Source organism: Macaca fascicularis, chromosome 1, assembly GCF_037993035.2.
Source record: "Macaca fascicularis isolate 582-1 chromosome 1, T2T-MFA8v1.1".
Taxonomy (NCBI): domain Eukaryota; kingdom Metazoa; phylum Chordata; class Mammalia; order Primates; family Cercopithecidae; genus Macaca; species Macaca fascicularis.
This window is the reverse complement of record NC_088375.1, coordinates 44,461,170-44,479,934: the sequence shown is the minus strand read 5'-3', so window position 1 is coordinate 44,479,934 and position 18,765 is coordinate 44,461,170. Positions and strand designations below refer to the sequence as shown.

The window sequence follows — 18,765 nt, the reverse complement described above, 5'->3', positions numbered from 1 at the left end:
GAAAAAGAAAGGGAAGAGAGATAGGAACATTAGAGAGGAAAATTCCTAGAGGGGGAAGTTTCGGGGATACTGTCACTAGAATCTTAAGTTCTTTTTAACTACTCTTGTCATCACATTGATCCATTCCACAACAGTCAATAGTGGCCAGCTAGGTTCCATGTTAGAAGTGGGGACATAACAGTGAGTAAAACATTCACAGTTTTTGTTGTTATGGGATTTATAGCCTGTTGGGCAAAAGATAGCAATCAAATAACACTTTGTGTTTAAAACTGTGATAAATGCCAGGAAAAAATACAAGGTGAGACTTTGCAGTACGCCTGGACAATTTCCTCAGAGTATTTGTTAATTCATCCAACAATTATCAGTGAGCTATGTTCTAAGCATAAGAGATAGGCTGTCCTTGAAGATTTGAGTTTATAAATCAACAGGAAAGATAAATAGATATTATAGTAAAGTATGATAAAGGCAGGAAGGGGCTGCACGATTGTGGGCCTGGGTTGTACAGTGTGAAAGGCCCAGCTCCAAGACAGACACCCTAAAACTTGCTAGCTGGATGACCTGAGACAAACTAATTAGACACCACAGATCAACAAGAAACAAATTATTTTTGGTGGCTGCAGTGTACAGTGATGCTCCCCTACAGGCAACACAGAGATAATAAGGAACAAAAAAACATAGACTAGATTATTCACTATCCCTGACATAGCAGACTCCCATCCCATCTCATCTCTATTTCATCTGTTCCTTATTTCTCAGCAACTCATTTTTCTACCTCTGTAAAATAAAGCTAATACTATCATCTTTCTCATAGGATTGCTGAGGATTAAATGATAAAATGTATAAAGACCTAAGTAGTTTACATTAGAAGAAAACAAGTACTTTAACATATGGCCTTACATTCAGAGAAAAATACACTTTTCATTGAACTTGCACTGCTCTTTTGGCTTCTGGAATGTCATGAATTTTATGTTGATCAACTCTCTCAATACCACTTATGAATACAAATCTAGGAGAACAAAGGATTTAATGTATATGAAAGCATTTGCTTCATAAGCTATTATGCTAAATACAATTACATTTCGCTGAAAATCCCATATGTATGCAAATAATTTCTTGTTTGGAACTTGAGAAAGCTTTTATCAGCAATCTCTTTTTTTTCCCCTCTATTCAGCTGAATTAATCAGCTTGTTATTTCTTGTCCAGCACTGTTCACAATTATTCATTCATGATTATTCAACATCAAAATAAACCAAAAGTTCACATTGTGGAGCAATTGCGTGAGGGCAAAGAAAAGAAAGAGCTTTCTAGTGTTTACAAACATGACTCAAGGGTATGACCAATGATGTGTGGATGCTGGGGTAAAATGAAAAGGGAAATACATGACGTAAGAGTGAGGCTATTTTTAGATAGTTCACTTCATGCTAGAATCAGGAAGAGATGGAAACTTTCCCTTTCCTTATGTGATCCTGATGTGGAAAAGATTAAAAACGATGATTGCAAATACAGTGATGATAGCATGGATAAACCATTTCCTCTCTGATGTCTCGTTTTTCTCTGTAAAGGCTGAGAAACAATGACACAGACTATGAGTAAAGTACATTAGGTTTTAGAAAGTACTTTAAAAGATTTCAGTGAACAAAAAAAGTGCTGCTCCACAAATCACAGCAATATGCCAGAATTGTGTTCTGTGATAACTATCCATTTTGGTTATTGTTTGACACTTCAGACACTTCACACTTCCATAGAATAACAAGATAAACTTACATAGTACTAACTAAAATGACTTTCTGTGGGATAAAAATTTGACAGTATCTTTTGAAGAGATACTTTGTAAGATGTCTGTGCTCATTTTGGTGTTTTGTTTTGTTTTGTTTTTTTTGACAGCCTCACTTTGCTGCCTAGGCTGGAGTGCTGTGGCCTGATCTTGGCTCATCGCAACCTTGCAGGTTCAATCATTTCTCCTGTCTCAGCCTCCTGAGTAGCTGCAACTACAGGTGTGTGCCACCACACCTGGCTAAATTTTGTATTTTTAGTAGAGACAGGATTTCACCATTTTGGCCAGGCTGGATGAGCTCATTTTTGAGTACTAAAACACGATTAAGAAGACTTGAAGGAGAGGAAAAACAAATAAATAACATAGAAATGAATATCATAAATAAATGTTATTTCTAAATAACAGAAACATCTTCAAAACATCGTATGATAGCATATATATGCCACTTCATTCATTTACATGTAAAAAATATATAAATACATACTTTAAATATATGAAACAACACATTTATTTATAAAAATACAAACACACACACATATGTACATAAAATAATAAATTGACTTGTCATTGGAGGAAGCCAGATTTCTTTTGTCTGTATGCAAGCCAAGAATATATGCTTTCTATTCTACAATGTTTCTCATTATATAAAACCTATTTTTAAGATTAGGGAGAAGATTAGGGAGAAGGATGGCATATAAGCATGTAAGTAAACCTCCAGAATCTTAAAAAATTATTGAAGCAAATAACATAAAATACAACTGATAGAAACTACAAGTTAGAATTAATTATTTTACAGTTATAGTCTCTGTTACTTTTAATAAAAGACATGCTCGTATTAGGCTCCAAGAGCTTTATAATGCAATAGGTACGAAAATAACTTTCTATATCTAATGTTGTATAGAGTTTACATAGCACTTTGTAATTCTGGGTAGTTATTCGCAGGGATGTTACCATAAACTCACAAAATATGTAAAGGGAAATTAATGTCAACTTAACGTAATATCATCACAAAACATCTGATTCTCAATTTGAGTGACCAATATGAGTGTAGTGGGTTGAATGGTGGCTCCGTATAAAATACCCATTTCCTAATCCCTTGGCCCTGTGAATACCACCTCATTTGGGGAAAGACTCTTTGCAAATGTAATTTAATTAAAGATTTTGAGATTAGATCGTCTTGGATTATGTAAGTGGGCCCTAAATTCAATGACAATTATTCTTATGTGAGATACAAGCGAAGACATACACACAGAAGAAAAGGCCATACAAAAATGGGGGCAGAGATTGGAGAGATGCAACCACAAGGCAAGCAATGCCTGGAACCACCAAAAGTTGGAAAAGGCAAGGAAGGAGTCTACTGTGGAGGCTTTAGAGAGATGGCAGCCTTAATTTCAACTTACGCCCTCTAGAACTGTGAGAATATATTTCTGTTGTTGTAAGTCACCATGTGTGGGGTAATTTGTAACAGAAACTTCAGTACAAGAGATAAAACTGGAAGTACTACATTAAATGCTGTGCACTTTCCTTCACCAGCCATTGTGGATGGGTGCCTGCAAAGCTAATGCTTGGACTGATTTGGCCGTGACGTGGGCCAACCTAAGCATTATAAGTGAACACTATGTGGAGATTCATGCCCTCGTTTCAACAAATAAATCAGATGACTGTGGAAAAATACAGATACTTTTTCCTTTATTAGTGGGTTTAAATGGAATTCTGACCCTAAATGAAATATAGGCAGATCAGTTTAATTTAGATATATTACTTCCTTCATTTGTGAAGACTGCCTCATTTCAAATTTTCCTTTCTTCTTTCTTCCTTCTCTCCTCCCTCATCACCTCTTTCTCTCTTTTTTCCCTTCCTTCTTTCCTTGAATAATTTTTAAGAGAATAAACCCATTGTTCTGACTTCTTGTCATTAAGCATTTAAATGAACACTGAAAAACTGAACCAGATTTATGTTCAATGTATAGCAACACAATATAATCTAATTTATGGCATAATAACTAAAATCTATTACTCTCCCTAAAAGTTAGTAAGATAAAGGGGAATATAATTTCTAGTAGTAAACTCTGAATTCTTCTATATTCCTCGCTTTCTTGCTCCCCAATAAAGCCCAAAGTCCCTTCATTTTCCCCTAAATTCACGGCCTGTTAATTTTGCATGCTTGAGGATGAAGACTTTGGCTTATTTTCATGACGAACAATCAATCCCATTGATTGTCTTTGGATGAGCTCTAATGGTATACTAAATTTACATATTATACATCTAAGATGTATGGTTAACAAAAAGAAACTTGACAAAATGAAACACAAAGCTGCTTTTGTTAGATAAATAGTATTAATATTTAGAATCATGAACTCTTTATATTGGACTACTACTAGGGTGTGTGCTAACTAATCTAAAGAAATTAGCGTCATTTACATTGACATCATTAACTCTCAAGGCCAATTACAACACAGATACAACATAAATTTTGGTTGCTTTTATCAAAAGACATGATCTCCATCTTTCTATATCTTCTTAACAAAATATGACATTTAACTATATGAAGGGCCAGAATTATCTGCAAATGTGAAATAAAGTCAATATTTCTAATTTTTTGCCCAGCATTTATGGTCTAATATTTTGCGAAAGGCAGTGTCCATATTTCAGTCTCAAAAATAGGAAATCATTTGCTATTTAATTACCTTAATAAAATCATATTGCATATATTCAATTATTACATTAGGGATTCTCCCCCGCTATCAAAAGAACTTCATGTAGACTCCTTGTAAATTTTCAAATCTTGCTATGTTATATATAAAACAAATATTCTACTTTAGCATTAATAGTATAACATTTTAATCAATTTAACAATTCGACTTTGGCAATCTTTTAGACTCATTTAGGAATACATACTTTAATAACAACATTTATAGGTTTAAAGCACTTTTAACATTCCAAGTCAGCCTGAAAAAAATTATTTTGTTTACTCTGAACTTGCTGAAGTACTTACCTAGTGACAAGAAAAACTATATTATGTGTAATATATTGCAATTTACTTTACGTTAAATCTCTGAAAATATAATTCATTATTTCCAGAATGGTAGGTTTCATGTTATGATAAATAAATAATAAAAGGAAGTATATAAATTTGGAGAAAGGCATGGGGAAAAAAGAATTGAAAAAATGATTTTAAAACACATCTAAGAAAATGTGCAGGTAGAAATGCCTATATGTACTACAGAAGCAGTAATTGGAGACATGCTCTCTAATTTAGTAAGCATATAATAAAGCTACAGTTATTAAAATGCAGTATGGTACTGACATAAGAATTGCCAGATTGTCAGATGGATGAATGAAACACAACAGATTAAAAAAAAATCTCCTGTGCCCTATAGTAATCATATAGTATATGATATAATAAGCATAACAAAATAATGCCAAAAAAAGTCTATGGGGGATTGTGTTATTACAAATGCAATGTATTCAAAAAGATTAATTTTAGGACATCTAAGTCCTAAAATTATGAAACTACTAGAATAAAACATTCGGTAAAGCACTCCAGGACACTGAGTTACATATATTTAGAAGAATAATACAAAAATTAAAATATCAAATATCAATCTCTATTTAACTGATATTGGTAAGAATGAATTTCAAGAATATACTACCCAAAGCAATCTATAGATCCAATGCAATCCCTATCAAAACACCAGTGACATTCTTTACAGAAATAGAAAAATTCCTAAAATTTATATGGAACCACAAAAGACTCTGAATACCCTTAGAGTAATCCTGAGCAAAAAGAACAAAGCTAGAGGCATCACATTACCTGACTTCAAATTATACTACAAAGCTACAGTAATCAAAACAGCACGATACTGGCACAAAAACAGACATATAGACCAATGAAACAGACTAGAGAACCCAGAAATAAATCCACCCATTTGCAGTTCAATTCATTTGCAATGAAGTTGCCCAGGACATACACTGAGGAATGGATAGTCTCTTCGATAAATGGCCTTTTCTGGGAAAACTGAATATCCACAAGCAGAAAAATGAAACTAGATTGCTATTTCTTGACATATAAAAATCAAATCAAAATCAATTAAAGACTAACATCTAAGTCCTAAAATTATGAAACTACTAGAATAAAACATTGGTAAAGCACTCCAGGACACTGATCTGGGCAAAGATTTCTTGAATAAGACCTCAGATGCACCGGCAACCAAAGCAAAAATGAACAAATAGGATCACATCAAACTAAAAAGCTTCTGCACAGCAAAGGAAATAATCAACAAAGAAAAGAGATGAACCACAGAATGGTAGAAAATATTTGCAGACTATCCATCTGACAAGGGATTAATAAACAGAATATATAAGAAGATCAAACAACTCAACAGGAAAAACAATCGGATTTAAAAATGGGCAAAAGATCTGAATAGCTATTTCTCAAAAAAAGACATACAAATGCCCAACAGGAATATGAAAAAATATTTAACATCACTAATCCTCAAAGAAATACAAATTAAAACTGCAATAAGATTCAATCTTACCCCAGTTAAAATGACTTTTATCCAAAAGATAGGAAATAGCAAACGTTGATGAGGATGTGGAGAAAGGGGAACCCTCCTACATGGTTATGAAATGTAAATTAGTACAGCCACCACAGAAAACAATATGGAGGTTCCAACAAAAACTAGACAGAACTACCATATTATCCAGTAATCTCACTACTGGGTATATATCCAAAAGAAAGGAAATAAGTATACTGAAGAGATATCTGTACTCCCATGCTGATTGCAGCACTATTCACAATAGCCAAGATATGGAATCAATCAACAAATGAATGAATAAAGAAAATGTGATACCTACATACTATAGAATACTATTCAGACATAAAAAGTAATGAAATTCTGTCACTTGTAATAACATGGATAGAACTAGAGCACATTATGTTAAGTTAAATAATCCAGGCACAGAAAGACAAATATTACATGTTCTTACTCACATGTGGAACTAAAAGCAATTGAATTAATGGAAATAGAAAGTATAATGATGGTTGCCATCTGCTTGGGAAGGATAGTGGAAAGGGGAAATAGAGGGAATGGAAAATGGGTACAAAAATACAGTAAGGTAAAAGGAACAAGATCTAGTGTTCAGTAGCACAATTGGGTAACTATTGTTTACAATAATTTATTTTATATTTCAAAATAACTAAAAGAACGGAATTGGAATGTTACTAACACAAAGAGGTGATAAATGCTTAAGGGGATGGATATCCCAATTACCCTAATTGATCATTCCCCATATGACTCTATCAAATTTGATATGTACCCCATAAATATGTACACATATTCTGCATCCATAAATAATTAAAAATTAAAACTTTAAAAACTAATATGAAAAAGAGAAAAGATAGTGAAAAAAATTTAAAAATTATAAGAAAGAATAAAAACAATGGAAGAAGTTCCTACATAAATATTTGAAACAATAAAATCATCAGCAACAAAAGTCCCAATACAAATGTCATATGAGGTTATATTTGCAAAAATAAGACAAACTTTAATATTCTTAAGACATAAAAAGAATGTTTATTAATAGGAACATCACAAATAATCCAATTAAAAGTAGTTTAGAAACATCAATATATAATAAGCATGACAAACCATTCAGTCTCACAAAGGAAGAAAACTGAAGCATAAATGTGAGGTTTTTTCCCCATCATATTGTACAAATTTTTTTTTACTTTGTCCTTAATATTTTTTCCTGCCAGCAAAGGCATGTAAAATAGACTCACATATGTAATTAGATATAATGTAAATTGGTGAAGCTTCTCTAGAAATCAACCTGAAAATATTTACTAAAAGTCATAAAATGATACACATCTAGAAACCAACCTAAATAAATAATTAAAATGTGATTAAAGATTCATGTGCAAGGATAATGATTATAGAAAAAGGTGGCAAGATAGCAATAATCTAAAAGTTGAAAATAGAGCATTGTTAAATAAATTCTCACATATCTGTATACAGAGATAGTATATGTTTTTATCGCATTTTATAAACATCTTATCTATCTCTTTTATATTTATCTTATTATATGTTTTATGATTATGTTTTTTAAAATATTTAATGACATAAAAAATGCTCATAATACAGTTTTAAGTAGAAAGAAACAGAATGCAAAACTATATGACCCTGGTAGTCAGACACACACACACACCCCCCGCAAAAAGAGACTAGAAGAAAATACCAAAATATTAACAGCTGTTGTCTGGAAGTACTGCATTTATAAACCAAATGTTCATACATTTTACAAGTACATATTCTTAATCACAAATAATGAGTCAACATTTAAAAACTACTGCAAAGTATAATGATTCTTTTTAAAGACACAAAGTGATATTCCAAAACCTCCTTCAACTCATTAAGGTGGTGGAGCTCTGATTCATACATAAAATGATGGCTTTGACATTTTATACCTCCATTGGTGAAATGAATAATACAGTGTCTTCCACCACTAGAACCAGCTTCTAAGCTATCATCTTAGAGTCATCCATTGAAACCCACCTCCCCATTGTTTCTTGTAGGTCATCAGATTCATAGTCACCCACTCTGGTGCAATAATACTTCATTATCCTGTGCTTGGATTACAATACATTTCTCTTAATGTTAATTCCTTGCCTTCCATTCTCCAACTCATCCTACTTTCCATTTTCAGATTAATCATCCTAAAATTCCAATTTCATGAAGTCATTTGTCTGCTAAAATCCTCCACTGATTCTCTATTTTCTATTGTCCTATCTTAAACTCTCTCCTTAAGCCTTTCTAAGGCAGCTGAATATCTGTCGCTTCTAATCAGATCACTCCAGCCCCTTAGATGTGCTCATTGCCATCTCTGTGCTGTTTTCACCCTATTTCATTTGTTACCCTGTTCATTAACTCTAGTATGCACCAATCTATTCTTATATTTATCCCCTATAATACACATACTTATGTAAACTTGTATGAATGACTATTTAATAGTAAGTTTCTCAATTTCCCTCCAAGTGGCTCTTGTGAACAAAAGTCTTTGCCCCAAAAAATCCCAAAATGTTATGGGAGATCAGGAACCATATTTTCCCACTAACTGCTGCACACAGCACACCACACAGAAAATAGTTCATGAACAGCGTGCACAAAGGAGGCAGCTGGTAAAGGGTAAGAAATTCTCATTCTGTAGCTTTGGAGCTACATTTCTTAACTAACACTTCCCCAGCCAGGTCGTGGACTGTGCTCGTTCCACAGATTATTTGATTTGTTGATAAGATTTTATCTCATTGATACTTGCTTCTTTGTCTGAATACCTTTACTAGCTCAAAAATGAAGTATGAAAGCACTTTGAACACATAAGGTTTTCTATATATTTAAGAGTTATTATTATAACCATTATTGCTCTTGAGAGCAGTTTAATCATCATATGATAGAGAAAAAAACAGATATGCTGTCAGAGGACCTGGGCTATTACTGATTGCACCTGGTTGGGAGATCATGAACTGTTCCATTTAATCACTATGAATTGCCACTTCTTAATCTATAAAATCAAAATAATAACTCCATCTTTCATACATCATTTTATTTATTCACCTACAAAAAAATCCTATATACTCATATTTTGGCCAGCACCTCCATGACAGTTAGGACCAAATGATTAAAACAAAATAAACACAGACAGAGAACAGAGTTCTAGTCACAAAGAGTTCACAGACAGTGAAAGCAATATATATGTAAGCAAAAACATACAATAAAAATTATACTATGATAATTGCTGTATTTGAAGAATTGACTGAGTCCTATGCACTTTAGCCATATGGGTGGAAGTCAAGAAAGATAACACTTGAGCTGTGTCTAAAGAATGTTTGGAGTATTCCAGGCAGGGGGAACAAAGCGTATTTATTTGAGGGTGAGGCCAAAGTACGGTCCAGCAATCTTTCCATATTGCCACATTCACAAGCTTTTCTCATTTCTTCACAGAGGCGGACTTTTATTCACCCCACATGCCTGACTCCACTACCTCCATATTTTTATCCTCACAAGTTAACCTTGACTCCTAATACCTACAAAACTTCGAAGTCATCACATGAGTACTTCCTTCACTTCCTTTTTCCAAACCTAATGATAAATCTTTATCTGCTGCCATTTTCCCCTAGCGTGGACATTTCAATACTGTTCCCCACTTGTGTCCTTGATTCCTTTCCCACTTCCCACCCTTACATCCTTCCCAGAGATGTGACTTCATCCTATATCTCATCTCTCCTCTCTTCAGTAATACCTTCATTAACAACTCCTAGCCATCAGTATGTAAACATGCTTGTCTCTTCTATTAACAACCCACCCCCGACCACCCACACACACAATTTTCCTCTTCCCCACATCCTCTTACAGCCTCTTACAGATACAGTCCATCTCTTTCCCTGAACAATCTACAGAATTCTTTTTTTTTTTTTTTTTTTTTTTTAACTCCCACTCATCTCTCAAACCACTCTGGTCTGATTTCTGCCTTCACAGCCCTATTGAAACTGGCCTTGTCCAGTTCACCAAAAAACCTCCTTGTTGTTACGTATCTTCAATTTTCATAATACTACACACTTCCTTTGTTCTCCTCCTTTCCCCTTGATAGCATTCTTTAAAGTACTATTTATGTCCACTTATCTTCTCAGGGTATATCCTCTCCATGCATTGTTTTAATGATCATTTACTTGCTAACTCCCAAATCTCAGCCTCATTTCCTTCCTAAACTTCAGACCCACTGTATTATTCTTGTCCTGCTCAGGACTCTGACCTTTATTGAGCTCATTAGAATCATTTAAAAGTTTCTTTAAGCAGGAGACTGATTGAATCATGTTTGCATTTTAGAACTATTACTCATAAAGATGTAGAAAATACATTAAAGGAATAAGAAACTGGAGTCAAAGGGACTAAGAGATCTATAAGGCAAGCAAGAGAATGTGGTAGAGAATGGAATGCTACATTAGGTATTCTTACCTTGAATGGAGGACTAGAGTCACTTGGCCTTGCAGAAAAGTCAAAGGAGATGATGAGATCAACCCCTCTCTGAGGTCTCAGTATCAAGGGATATGGCAGGTTAAAGGTGAGCCCACTGTCCACTACATGAATCTTTTTACTTTTCACATCCAGAGGTTCATATATTCGCTCAAATTCATCAGGATCTTAAAAACATAAAAGAAAAACAAGAATGAATTAAATGATCATTCATCAGTATTTATCATCTAAAAATGTTGGTTTCGGCCAGGCGCGGTGTCTCGAGCCTGTAATCCCAGCACTTTGGGAGGCTGAGACGGGCAGATCACGAGGTCGGGAGATCGAGACCATCCTGGCTAACACGGTGAAACCCCGTCTCTACTAAAAAAAATACAAAAAACTAGCCAGGCGAGGTGGCGGGCGCCTGTAGTCCCAGCTACTCGGGAGGCTGAGGCAGGAGAATGGCGTGAACCCAGGAGGCGGAGCTTGCAGTGAGCTGAGATCCGGCCACTGCACTCCAGCCTGGGCGACAGAGTGAGACTCCGTCTCAAAAATAAATAAATAAAAAAATAAAAAAATAAAATAAAAATGTTGGTTTCAAATTTGAAAGAATTTCATATGATTAGGCCCTCAGGCTTTGGAGACAAATAGAGCTGGGCATGCTAAATACAACTTTAGCAATTGTAATTATTACCCTTAAGTCTTAGTTTCCTCATCTGTAACATCAGGATTATCAAATAAGGCTGCTGCGAGGATTTATGGGGACAATGCATGGAAAGCACTTAGTTCAGGTCCTGGTATTAACTCTAAGCTATGACCACTTTAATAGTATTATCTTACATTACGTAGGTCTTTACAGGTTTCTCAACATTTCCTCATGCATAGTCTTGTTTAATTCTTATAACAGACAGGTGAGGCAGAGGACATCTGTAAATGGAGGGTGAAGCGAATGAAGAGTCACCTCGAAGGTGGCATAGCTGGGAGGTGGCAGACTCTGTATCGTTCCCAGGCTGCCTCTCTTGGGGGTGAGTGTGCATTCCATCACAAGGTGAGAGTCCAAGGAAATCATCCAGCCAACACACCCAGCAAATATATGTTGTCTACTACCATTCAGATATGATTCCAGATGCTGAACAAGATAGATACATGCTTTGCTCTGATAGAGCTCATATTGCGAGTACACCGCCAATAAGTAAATAAATGTATTAAGAGGGCAGTTCATAAAGTGATAAATGCAATGAAGAAAATGAGCAAGGACACTATAATAAGGAATAACTTCAGGTAGATGGTCAATGGAGATGCCTCTGAGAAGAAAACCTTACACTGAAATAAGAATAATGATGTGGAACAGACCATCTAAAGATTGGGAGGGTGGGATCCAGAAGTTACCAGGGAGAGCGAGGAGCTAGAGCAAGGGTCCCAAGGCAGAATCAGGCTGGGTGTGTTTGAGGACAGCAAGGAGCCTGCAGTCTGAGGACAGTATGGGAGGAGAACAGATGAGATGGCAAGGATTCTGAAGAAAAAGAGGACCTACAGATCATTAATTTTATGAAAAAATAATACTGATAACACACTACACTTCACATTTATGTGTGGTGCTCCTAATTCACTTGCCAGGAAAATAAAACATGACCAGAATTGAACTGGTTTGAATTGAACTGGATAAAATGCCATGCAGCTGTTGTGCTCTGTTCCCTTGTCCACACTCTTGTTTCCTCCTGCTGTTAGGAAGAAGGCTGGCAAAGCCCAAGAGGGAGGCCTATGATGTAGAATAAAGTGAAGATGGTCACACCAGATATGAATAAGGATCTCTGACTTAATACCTATGTACATACATACATGCTCGGCACACAGTAGGAAACTAGTGTATGTTAGTTTCCCTCCATATGTTTCTAAATAAGAATAATACTGTAATTCTCCTATAGTCAGTTTTACTTATTACATTTTAAGAGCATGAAATGAAAAAGGAAAGCAAATCTTTAAATTCTTCCTGTCCAATTAAATCCATAATCCTCATTATAAACAAAGGTTGAAGTAAAAACACCAATGAGACAGTCATAATATTTTATTCAATGTAAAGTGAAAAAATAAGACTTTGGTATAGTTATTAATACTTTAAAGAAACATTAATATCCTTCTAACATTCTACAGTTAACAAAGTCATCTGTTTCCTCACATCTGTTAAAAATTCCCATTTCTAAAATACTGAATAACAAATAAATGTTACAAATGCTTACTAGTGATGCTTATAAATAAAGAAGAATAAATTTTATGTCTGAGGCAATTCATACTGCCCAGAATAGGCAAGCAAAGAGGAAAGGTGTGAATAACTGTCTTGAATAAAACTAAATATGCTAAAAATAAAGCTATTTTTAAAGATGAGGATAAGGTAATATGGCTAAATAATAAAGGCTGGCTGTGTCCAAGGCTAACTTATAGGGCAATAAGGAGAGAGAAGAGAAATAGTTCTTTAAATAATTATCTGTAGATCAATTCTGTTTTCTTAATAAGTATATATAAACAGTAGTGAGAATGCACTTTGCCATCAGCCAAGATACTAGACTATCTATTACAGAACCTGGAATGTAAAGATGTAAGAAATATATAAAGAGACTGTTGAGCCCAATTTTAATATTTATTCCTCTGAAGTTTTTAGATTAACAATTATATATGTGAACATCTTAAAGGTAAAAATAGTGAGTCTTTGGCTTAAATTCATTTTTAAATATTTTACTAAAAAGTTATAATTCATTAGTTGGTTACTGATATTTCTCTTAATGGTGACTTCATTTATTCTGAGTCTATTATGTATCAGAAATTTCATATGTAAGATTTATTATTCTTATACAACTTTTACAAAGGAGACAGCCATTTTAAAGATAAGAAAACAATCTTACAAAGGAGGTAGCCATTTTAAAGATAAGGAAACTGAGGCTCACAGAGGTAAAATAAAATTGTCTATTTTCAAACAGATTCAAAAGATTCCAAGCCAGGTTCACAAGGTCTAAGCCCTAAGCACGGTGTCCCACTATTACTTTAGAAAGTGGCATGACTAACTAAGAGGATACTACCAAAAACTGGTAGTATCCTTTTATCCTTTCTTAAATCCAAGAGTGAGGGCATTTGAGAGAAACATCATGTGGACCAATTCCCAGCTTCAGTTTGTAGCTAAACACCATTGTTCCCACCTTCCAGATAAACTGATGGTGAGTAGTGTTCCTTTTATTGTTTGTTTTATTTTATTTTTAAAACAATTTTTATTTTGTAGATAATAATTGTGTATATTTATGGGGTACAATGTGATGTTTCGTTACATGCATACATTGTGGATCAAATCAAGCTAACTAACATATTCATGACATCAAATATTTATCGCTTCTTTTTGGTAAGAACATCTAAATCCTGTCTTTTAACTATTTTGAAATATACATTATTATTAACTGCAGGCGCCATGCTGTGCAATAGATACCCAGAACTTATTCCTCCTCTCTCACTGACACTTTGTACCCTTTGAGCAAGGTTGCCTCTTTCTCCATCTACTGCCTCCTCCCCAAATCCCCCCCAGCTTCTAGTAATCCTCATCCTATTTTCTACTTCTGAGTTCAACTCTTTCAGATTACGCATAACAGTGAGATCATGTAGTGTCTGTCTCATTTCACTTAGTATAATATCCACTAAGTTCATCCATGTCGCAAAAAACAACAACAACAAAAAAAACAAGCCAAACCAGAAAGTAGTGTTTCCTAACTGTGTTGCAAAAAGCATAGTTATGCAAGATATAAACTGATGTCTCATATACAAAATAAGAGTGCCATGATTAAATAAGGTCATGTCTTGAGAAAGACAAAATTCAGCAACTTAAAGTACTAGCCAATTACATTGCGCATTCCCTATTCTCCTTCCTATGGCTCCCACTGACAGCACTTTGTATGAAAATGCTAACTAATCCTCCAAATAACTCCATAACATGGGTACCATTGTTATTTTTATTTTGTAAGTAAATTGAGGCTTATGCTAAGTGACTGCCTAAGATGGCCTGCTAGTAAAGGATCCAACTGAGATTCAAATACAAGCCAGTCTCCTTTTAAAGTACTATCCTTAAGCAGCTTTAAGTAGGACTTAAACTCATTATGGTATCTCATTGTATCTGAAGAGGGAGATCAAGTTGTAAATTTTCCCAAATTTATTTGAACTGGAAACCAATTTATTGTATAACATCTACTAAAATGTCATAGAGCATTGGATAAATGCCACTACGGAAGAATATTCTCCCATAATTTAAAACATACAAGGTTTCTAAACTTGTGAATTAATGGGGTTATCCAATGGTTGTGAAAACATAACTCTGTTTTAGAATTATGTAACATTTCCTTAAAGCAGATCAGCTTTGGATATTTGTAGTGGCCATTTTATAAATACATCACACAGATTCAGTGTACAAATATTTGGATGTCTGTGTTTTGAAATCTAGCCTAAATTAACTCATGTCTTTATTTCTTATTTCCAGATGGTGTGTGTCACAGTAAGTAGGATAAACACAAAAGTAAACAGGAAAGGAGTCATATAACTAATAACAAGTTCTCCAAAATTTGTTTCTACAGGTACACAACTATTTTGCAGTAAACACATGAGGGAAATGTTATCATACTATAATTTCTTCTGTTTTCAAAATACAGTTGGCAAGGTGAAGTAGTAGGCAGAAAAATAGTGCACCTTTACTGATTTTAGGTTGAGAGATTGCTTTAATTCCAAAACATCCAAGTTTTAATTTATATAAACAAAATCATCATAGGGTAAACAAATGTAACATTTTTCCAACGAATATCTAGATTAGATAGAAATCTTTTTTTTTTTTTTTTTTTTTTGCATGGGGGTTGCAAAATTTAAAAAGAAATGTGCTTAATTAATGTTTTAAATAAATTGTGGATAAAAATTCAGTTGGCATTCTTTAAAACAGGAATTTTAAGGAAGACCTTATGAAACAAAATGATCACAATTTATGATAAATATTTTAACTTTTCATTCCAAACATACGATTATTCTAAAAATTGGAAACAACCAGAGGGAAGTAAGCCAGATCTATCTTTGTAAGGACTTTTTCTGAAAAAGCACTACTTAATTCAGTAAATTCAGTCTAAAATGAAATTATTTTTAGCAATATTGGCCTGTAAATCATAAAGTTGAATGAATCTGTGAACTGACTGAACTGACTAAAGTTTTTACTGAAATTAATGCCCCATATACATTTTTTCAATTGAATACATAAAAACGAATAAAATGTAATTTAAATGAAATACACCCTATGAAATAAAATTTAAAGTTCTTTCCAAACATCATTAATTTAAAATAATTTTAGCTTCAAACATTTTCAGGTATCTCAAAAAAATTGGTTTATATAATGCCATCTTTGGGGATGATTGATAGTTTATATTTCCTTATGTTGTTTCATGAAAACTGTCTATAACTCTTCTTTCAAAGGGCATGAAATGAACAAAGGAGTAGACAAGGTGGTGTACAACTATTATTCTCCAAATGCAAACACCCACAATAAACTCATATTCTTTTTTGCTTGTTTGTTTTTTGTTTTTGAGATGGAGTCTGGCTCTGTCGCCCAGGCTGGAGTGCAGAACCAAGCACATTGTAAGTACTCAGTAAGCCTAAGTGAATGAAAGAATGAACAAAAGACAGAAGGAAGATGAAAATGCAAAATAATTTAAAGGGAAGAGGCATATGTCCTAAAGTTGCCAAATTTAGCTAACAAAATACAGGATGCCTGGTTTAATTTGAATTTCAGATAATCAACAAATAATTATTTAGTGTATGTCCTAAATGCTGCAAGAATTATATATAAATTATTCATATACATATTTAAAATTAAAATCTAACTGGGTATTCTGTATTTTATCTGGTAATCCCAACACCACCAAATCTACATAAAATATTGCAAAACTACCAGGAAGTTGTTAAAATGTGGAGTGTAGACCACGTGCTGTGAAAACTACATAAGGAGCTGGTGCAATCCAAATAGTAACGTAAAACAAATAGAATAAAGTATACACAAAGAAAACTTCCATTTTTACATAAGCAAGTGGATGACTAAGAAAACCAAGGGCTAAGGGGAATGGTGTGTGTCCAAGGGAAAGGCTTGGAAGCAATGTTAAAAAGTCTGTGTCCCAATCTCAGCTCTGTTGAGAAATTTTGAGCAAAAATGACAGAATTATCTTCTTTGTTCTTCCCTTTCTATAGAGTAAAATAACTGAAGATTCTCTATATATCGACATGCTCTATGAATTTGTAGTTTTTTTAAGCTCATCATCATTCATCCATAAAGCACGTTTCTAGAAGAGACACATTTAATTGGTATTGCGATGACAATAAACATAGTTATGTGACTAAACAAGAAAAATAATGTCACTGAATGTATAGTTAAGTGTATTTTTATTTGGGATGAATTTAAAAATAGATACTGACTTTATAACAATTAGAATTTCATTATAGTTAATATAATAGTTAATATACTATATAACATAGTGAATCCTGTTGGGATTACTGGCATATAATCAGACATACCTCATATCCTAGAGTTTGATGCCATAAACATAACACAAAATATAATGAGTTTGCATTAATCTTGTTTAAACAACAGAGGTCATTTTTGCTTCTGCAATTCCTTTTAAGGGGTCAAGCAACAAATAGAAACAACAATACCAAAACAACAACAAAATCCAAAGCTATATCCTAAATTTCACAAGTATGTTCTAGGTATGATGCTGAAACAAAAGGCAGTAGAAAGTGTTTTTGGAAATATCCCATTTAAGTTTTTACTGCATCTAATCAAAATGTCCTTGGCCATAAATGATTGAGGAATGACATTTGGACATTAAGGAAAAGATGATGGTGTGGCGAAATAGAAAAATTTAAGATGACAGAATTATCACCAAAAAATTATTGTGTATTGATTGGTCACCAAAGCAAATTTAACTTTAAATCTATAACAGGCATGGAACTGAAGACCAAAGGGGATTATTCTTGAGGATCTGGCTAAGTGACAAACCTGAAAGTGACAAGGTTCTTGCTGGGCAGCTTTAAGAAAGTTACCTAACCTTTCTGAGAACTGGAGAGACAGTTCCAATAGCCTAGTGAACACTACAGGCTGGCTTACTCAAACCCTGTGTTGCACTAGGGAGTCACGCTAAGGAATGTGTTTGCCGGATTCCCTTGCAGCTCCAGTTCTACTGAGACCTGGCCTCTGCCACAGATGAACACTCACATAAAATCTGAAAAAGAAAATGAGAGAGAAGCTACATTTCCGCTATTTCTCCTGCCAAGCACAGTTGCCAAGACATTTGTGGGGATGATTCTGAAGTGGTTTTTGAATCATTCCCGAAAGCTCAGCCTAAAGCTTGCTCCCAGAAGGTTTGGAACAATTTTATAAGCACCCAATTCCCTTCTTTAAATCCCTCTCAGAAAATAGGAAATAGTTTCCAAATTTCTGCAACTGAACTGTGAGCAGTACAGAGAAGATCTAAAGTCTCCCTCAATATTTTTTTTTTATTTTTTATTTTCTATTTTTTGAGACAGAGCTTTACTTTGTGGCCCAGGCTGGAGTGCAGTGGCGCAATCTTGGCTCACTACAATGTCTGCCTCCCAGGTTCAAGCAGTTCTCGTGTTTCAGCCTCCTGAGTAGCTGGGATCACAGGGGTGCACCACCATGAACAGCTGCCTTTTATTTTATTTTATTTTATTTTTGTATTTTTTTAGTAGAGACAGGGTTTCACCATGTTGCCCAGGCTGGTCTCGAACTCTTGAGCTCGGGTAATCTGCCCGTTTCCGCCTCCCAAAGTGCTAGGATTACAGGAGTGAGCCACTGCTCCCCAGCCGTCCTCCTCAATATTTTAATGAAAATTTTCTATACTGACATGTCTAGGCCATTTCCTATCCAATATAAATTTTTCTTAAAAAAAAAAATACAGGCCAGGTACAGTGA

General features: G+C 34.3%; 1 protein-coding gene across 2 annotated transcripts in view; it reads right to left on the bottom strand.

Moving 5' to 3' along the window:
- Positions 1 to 18,765, bottom strand: part of PLA2G4A (phospholipase A2 group IVA) — a 148,072-nt gene that overhangs the window by 12,391 nt on the left and 116,916 nt on the right. For both annotated transcript variants that reach the window (XM_005540257.5, XM_005540258.5), the window contains one exon: positions 10,782 to 10,966. In XM_005540257.5, the coding sequence (XP_005540314.1) occupies positions 10,782 to 10,966 (185 nt within the window). The remainder of the gene's footprint in view (positions 1 to 10,781; positions 10,967 to 18,765) is intronic.